The sequence below is a fragment of the Austrofundulus limnaeus genome, unplaced genomic scaffold (genome assembly GCF_001266775.1).
Source record: "Austrofundulus limnaeus strain Quisiro unplaced genomic scaffold, Austrofundulus_limnaeus-1.0 Scaffold458, whole genome shotgun sequence".
NCBI classification, from domain to species: Eukaryota; Metazoa; Chordata; class Actinopteri; order Cyprinodontiformes; family Rivulidae; genus Austrofundulus; species Austrofundulus limnaeus.
In genome coordinates this window covers 121,824-128,832 of record NW_013952860.1, presented here as the reverse complement: position 1 = coordinate 128,832, position 7,009 = coordinate 121,824, and the positions used below count along the sequence as shown (strand labels likewise).

The window sequence follows — 7,009 nt, the reverse complement described above, 5'->3', positions numbered from 1 at the left end:
CTTTGCTACTCTCTGTATCACCTTTTGTCACTCTTTGCTACTCTCTGTATCACAGTGTGTCACTCTTTGCTACTCTCTGTATCACCTTTTGTCACTCTTTGCTACTCTCTGTATCACAGTGTGTCACTCTTTGCTACTCTCTGTATCACCCTCTTTCACTCTTTACCACTCTCTGTATCACCCAGTGTCACACCTTGCCACTCTCTAAATCACCCTGTGTAATTCTTTGCCACTGTGTCACACTTTGCCACAATCTGTGACACTTTGCCACTCTCTGTATCACCATCTGTCACACTTTGCCACTCTCTGTATCACCCTGTGCCACTCTTTGCTACTCTTTGTGTCACCTTGTGTCACACTTTGCTACTCTCTGTATCACCCTCTGTCACTCTTTGCCRCTCTTTGTATCACCCCCTGTCACTCTTTGCCACTCTCTGTATCACCCTCTGTCACACCTTGCCACTCTCTAAATCACCCTGTGTAATTATTTGCCACTGTGTCACTCTTTGCCACACTCTGTATCACCCTCTATCATTCTTACCACTCTCTGTGTCACCCTGTCACTCTCTGCAACTCTCCATCACCCTCTGTCTCTCTTTGCCACTCTCTGTATCACCCAGTGTCACTCATTGCCACTCTCTGTGTCAGTCTTTGCCACACTCTGTCACTCTTTGCCACATTCGGTATCACCCTGTGTCACTCCTTGTCACTCTTTACCACTATGTGTAACTCTTTTCCACCCTCTTCCACTCTTTGTCACTCTTTGTCACCCTCTGTGTCACTCTGAGGTATGAGATTCTAAGGTTGTTATTCACCTTGAAATCTTCCCGTTTCTGTGGAAGAAAGAAAAACAGAAAACAGATTTTTGATAAAATATTTCTACACATGTACTTTTAATTTATTGTGTAATTATCAGGAAGTAAAACGTACAAAGTGTGTACTTTAATAAATATGTAAGAACATTTTTCTGTCAAACTCCTTGTTTTGTCTCACCTGGTGAAATGAGGACCAGGGTCTGTGTGGGGCTCCAGGGTCCTTGTCCTGCCCCCGTGTAGGCGCAGACTCGAAAAGACACATTGGACAGGGGGACAGACAGATTGATTGACACCTCATTGTCTAACCCGGCATCAGCAACAATCTGGACAAAAAAAAAATAGAAGGTTGGAAAGTTTGGAGGTTTTATTTTCAACACTGATCAGTCCGTTGATCTGGATTTATTAATCTTATACAATGAGAATGCTGAGTCAGCATTAGCATCATTTTCCAGCTCTGAGTTTAGTTTCACAGTAAATGTCACATCTGTGGCTGTTTGTGGTCCGAACCAACCTGCGGTGCACCAGGTGTGCTGTACTCCACCACGTAGCCCAGAAGAYCTCCGTTCAGCTTCCCCGGAGGCTCCGCCCACATCACCAGCACCTCCGTCCCGTTTGGTTTAGCCGTCACRTTAACTGGAGGGTTCTCTGGCACTGAAACGTATAAAAAAAAAACATGACGTGGCTTAAAAAGATTTCCTGTCGACCTGATAAAAGAAGTCAGGATTCTGGGTCGGACAGCGGAACCGGCAGGGCTCAGATTGTGGGTTTGGTGGACCGAAGCCAGATGTTAGAGCGGCGTGCGTTCTGACAGCTTCCAGCCTCTGGGATGAGAATGATGAAAACTCTAACATCTGGAGGGAGAAGATGTGAATGTGGAGAATTCTCAGCTGAAACTAAAGGGTGTGGGGGCACCGTGTACGGGAGGGAGTCCAGTTTCTGACCTTGGTCCAACCTCCTCTGGACTCCCCCGTTTTTAAATTAAACTCCTTCCTTTCAGAAAACAGACGGGTGTTTCACTGTTTCAAGGATTCTTGGTTGAACTTTTACTCGACYGATTCCTAGTTTGTTGTTTACCTTCACTCTCAGCTTGAACGGACCTTAACATTGTTCAGATTTGACGTTTCTTGGTCATTTCTCTGCCTTATTTCTGTTGACTTTACAKAATATTTATGACAATATCTCAGTTCAACCTTGTTTTGTCCTGATTTTTCTTCTTTTGACTAATTCTCTGCACTTTTGTTTGTTTGAGTGTCTTGAGCTTCATTGTCTGTTGGGATGAGTTCATTTTTTACCCGTTTCTTTGCTCAACTGTCTTGACTGGACTTGTTCTTGACCTGACCTTATCTCAACCTTACCTTTGGTTGACAACACTGTTTCTCAGTTTGCTTGTTTGTTTCATTGTTTTTAAGTTTAACCATTTCTTTGCTGGACTTTATTTCAACTCAACGGTTTCTGGATGTAACGTTTCTTTGACTTTGTCTTGACTGGACTTGTTCTTGACCTATCCTCTTCTTGACCTTACCTTTAATTGACTCGACTGTTTCTTGATTTAACGGTTTTGTGTTTTGACCATTTCTTTACAGCTATTTAACTGTTTCCCTACCGGACTTTATTTAAACTCGACTGTTTCTCGATATAATGGTTTCTTTGACTTTGTCTGGACTGGACTTGCTCTTGGTCGGACCTATACTCGGCCTCACCTTTCATTGACTGAACTGTTTCTTGATTTGATTTTTTTTTCTTGTTTTTGATTGTTTTACGAGTTAACCATTTCATGATAGTTTTTCAGTTTAACTGTTTCATTGCCAGAGTTTATTTAAACTCGACTGTTTCTCGATATAACCGTTTCTTTGACTTTGTCTTGACTGGACTTGTTCTTGACCTATCCTCTTCTTGACCTTACTTTTAGTTGACTCAGTGGTTTCTTGATTTGATTGTTTGGTGATTTGACCATTTCTTTACCTGTTTCCCTTCCGGACATTTTTTCAACTTGACTGTTTCTTGATATAACCGTTTCTTTGACYTTGTCTTGACTGGACTTGTTCTTGGTCGGACCTTTTCTCTGCCTCACCTTTAGTTGACTCGACTGTTCCTCAGCTTTAACTAGCTCTGGACTCCTCAGATTTTTACTCGGCAGTTTTCAGCCTGACTCTCTTTTCTTCTCTGGTTTTTCTGGAGTAAAAGCAGCTGTGAGCAGAAAATACCCAGAGGAGAGAAAAGGCAGAAGAACGTGCCAGAAGTGGAATTTGAGCGTAAGAATAAAAATGCACAGAATTCCAAGAAAAGAGGACTTTTGTTTAGATAGTTTGAGTCTGCCGGCTCTACGACGCAGCCTGAGCTCAGTGAGTTTGGGGGAAAACGCTGCCCGGCCCACAGATGATATCAGGGATTGTTTGGCGGCTGATTGTTTCCACATGTGGTCCGTGTTCTGCCTGCAACAAAAACAACCTCTGAGTCAAGTTCGCCAGCAGCTCAGCTCCACCTAAACGCTCCATCATCTCCTCCCATGGAGGTTTTTATTTCCCCGTCTTCCATCTTCATCACGCCAGCTCCTCGACCCTTGTACCGATCTTTTGTCGTACCGCTAGAAACTCGAGAGAACCGAGATTTTAACTCTCCAARTTTTTAAAATCTGCTCAGCTTATTGAGTTATGGCAACTTTTTTCTTTACTTCCTGTTTGAAAAGGTTTAAAGACGTTTTGAAGACAGAGACGTGTCTTTCTCTCTCTTGCTGTAAGTCTTGGGTCGTCCTCAGACTCACTGGCCTCAGTTTGGGTCAACACTCAGACGGAAAAAGGTTTGACTAAACCACAAACTGACGCAGAACTCCGAGGTTTTTTTCTCTGATGGGAAAACTTTGCAACAAACAACTGTTCTGCTATATTTCACAAGACGTTACGGTGCTAAAAAGATGTTTGTTTCAGTTTAAAAGCAGAACGTTCTGTCTCTTTAAGGAGTTTTTTTTGCTCATAAACAGGATTAAATGTTGCGTCATGTTGACTCATTTCTCTGGTTTTGTTTTGTTTTTTATTAAAAGTGTCAAATCATAATTAATAATCCCCTCTTATTACAATTCAGGTGAAAAACTCATAAAACATGCAGCTAAAATGGTTATAATGTGCTGAGATTTTATAAATCTGCAACAAAAAGTTGAAAAGTTTTATTAAAATGTTTTGTGTTTGTTAGTTTGTATTTGAAAGGAATTTCTGGAGTTATTTTAGGAGGCAAAAGGAGCTAGAAATATAATCTGAGTGCAGCTTTAGGATTTAGAGGGCAGCGAGGTTCACCTCATTTCCTCTCCCACCAGCCTCCTCGTTCTCTCGCCCTCCGGGGAGAAACTGCAAAAATCTGTGTTTTCTCAAACCCCCCTCATTTCTCTGCTGCAACGTTTATTTTTTCCCCTTAACTCATTATAAACCCACTTCTTTTACGTTTTTCCCACAGTGCCTCGGCCTGGAAGAAAAGAAAAACTCAGTGAGTTTGATTCCTGCAGGATTAAAGCCAAAGAAGGACCAAACCAGGAACTCGATGGTGAGTTCRCCGAGGAAACAGATGAGAACAGAAAAAAACTTGTCGGAGTCGTAAATCTGAAAATGTAAAACGTGAGGCCGCAGCATGTGGGAGCGTCTGCAGCAGGATGATATGTGGACGAGAACATTTCTGCACAATTTATGAACAAGAAGGAGTAAAAAAAAGGTGGGGGGGAGTATTAAGACATATTCCTTTGAAGGAATGCATCACAGAGCGTGGCAGCCGTCTTTAACAGAGCTACTCCCAAAGTTTATTTTATTTATTACTAACTGCCTTAATGGTTTCTCTAAAATCCATTCATGAGATATTTTACTAACAGACACACAGTCAGTGGTAATAAASTGGGAACTGACTCATTTCTCTTCTGACTTTAACCCAGTTTGAGGAACCAAACTGTTCCTGTGAGATCATAAAATCTGAGTTTTTGGCCTGAAATGAAACAAAAGATTGTTTTTTTGTCAAATAAAGAACTGAAAGTCTTAAAACCTGACCGTGGCCAGCGTTTCAACCGGTTCTACTTCTCTCTTTTTATTTCCCCGTTTCAGAAAAGCAAAGCTGTGTTCACAGCTCACACACGTTTCCACCCCGTTTCTCCGTGGATGTGGAAAATCCCACCTCAGGTTAAAGTCAAACACGGTGGTTTTGGTTTAGAGCGAGCGCTGATCTTCAGTGAAGCCGTTCAGGAAACTTTCACCTCCTGATCCAACATGGCCGCTGACCGCCACAGTTTGCAGACTAACCTTAGCTTTTCTTCATAAACGCCATAAAAAAGACAAACATGACTACCTGACCACGCCTTTACCTGAGCTTTTGAATCTCAGACTTAGATTGGCTGTTGTGTTTGCCTTGGACAGAAAATAACGTGCGTTTTCAACACAATGATCCCGCCCACATGGAGGCGGAGCTCAATTTAAACCAGGTGGACCMGGGTAGGATCAAGGAGGGTCATAGTGAGACCAGACAGAAGTAAATGATGGCTATAGTTAGAGAGTGGAGCAGAAGCTGGAAGCTGAAGCTACGACAAACGAGCAGGTTCAAGTCCAGTGTGTTAAGCCCCGCCCCTTTATTTAAATAAAGACWTTTTCAAGGCGATAATTATGTAGCCCTGACTTTTAACCATAAATATTATTTTAAAAACATGTACACAGAGTTCAGGGATTATTTAAGAGCTGGTATAGCATCATTGGCAGCTAGCTGTAGCACTTCCTGCTGGAGTATCATAGAGTTTTTGCCAAATAAAACCATGTAAAATCAGCTAATATCACCGGACTGTAAGCTAAAATGAGCAAAAACTGTGCTGAAATAAGCAAAAAAGTTAAAACTAAAATGAGAAAAACGAGCTAAAATTAGCAAAAGATTAATTAAAATGAGCAAACTGAGCTAAAATGAGCAAAAAACAAGCTAAAATGAGGAAAACATGAGCTACACTGAGCAGAAGATGAACTACATAAATTGACCAGAAGGTGAGCTAAAACGAGCAGACTGAGCAAAAATGGCAAAAAGCTAGCTAAAATGAGAAATGGATGAGCTAAAATTAGCAAAAGATGAACTAAAATGACCAGAAGTCATGCAAGTCCAGTGGGTTAAGCCCCGCCCCTTTAAATAAATAGAGATATTTTCCAGGCGTTACTTGAGAGCTGGTATAGCATCATTAGYAGCTAGCTGTAGCACTTCCTGCTGGAGTATCATAATGTTTTTGTTAGATAAAGCCATGTAAAGTAAAACTGGCAGCTCTGTGAGGGTTTATAATACAGGTTTTTCAGAAATTGAATCAGTTTAAAGATGGCAGCTGTCAGCTCAGACTAGCCTTTAGCTCATCACTCTGGTCCGAATTAAACTGTTTMTTTAAATTAAAGCCCTTTTAAAAATCTATCTACAGCAGGTAAGATATTAAAYGTTTGTAACTTCTCCACAGAATCCCAACCTTGATCCCGACACTCCCGATGAAAACTCACCTCCTTCTTTGGTGCGTAGCTCCGCCCACGGCGACCAGTGGGACGAGCCCTGGCTGCTGTGGCAGGACACCCTGACGGCGTACCGGCTGTGGGGCTCCAGGTCCCCGATCAGGTGGGCGGCCGGGGGGACGCTCACCTTCTGGTCGTGGATCAGCTGATCTGGACCGGCCAGGAAGGACTCGTCCAACGCCTTGGCCTGCAGGGGTCAGGTAAGAGACCAGATCGTTTTATGACACAAACAACAAAAACCTAATTAATAAAAACTGGATAAATGTGCAGAACAACTAATAAAAACAAAAAAAGAGACACTTTAACTTTTCATCATCATCTGTTTGAGCTTTACACAACTCAGTGACTCAACCCAATTCAAGATGGCCGCCACRATCAACACACAAATATCTCCAACTCGGACGATCTCACCCTGAGACACAATTTCCCCAAACATGYCMTGTGAGGTMAAATAAAACAAAAYAAAACATCTACAGCTGTTATTTSTCTAAMTGAAACCTGCTGAACCAGTTATTTTATTTCAAACCGTTTARATTTGTAACAGAATGACTCAGGTTTGATTTTTGAGTTTTCTGTTTTAATTCAAGTTGCTTTTCTGTAAACAAAAACTAAAGTTTTATAACATTCTCCACTTTAACTGGGAATAATTGTCAAGGTTATAGTAGTTTTGTATTTTTCATTATAGTTTAGTTTTATTTC

The 7,009-nt window shown here is 41.6% G+C and overlaps 1 protein-coding gene across 1 annotated transcript in view; it reads right to left on the bottom strand.

Moving 5' to 3' along the window:
* Positions 1-7,009, bottom strand: part of axl (AXL receptor tyrosine kinase) — a 42,035-nt gene that overhangs the window by 9,419 nt on the left and 25,607 nt on the right. The window contains exons 7-10 of the mRNA XM_014025142.1: positions 6,302-6,497; positions 1,327-1,466; positions 994-1,138; positions 816-833 (exon numbers count right to left, since the gene is read on the bottom strand). Of these exons, the coding sequence (XP_013880596.1) occupies positions 816-833; positions 994-1,138; positions 1,327-1,466; positions 6,302-6,497 (499 nt within the window). The remainder of the gene's footprint in view (positions 1-815; positions 834-993; positions 1,139-1,326; positions 1,467-6,301; positions 6,498-7,009) is intronic.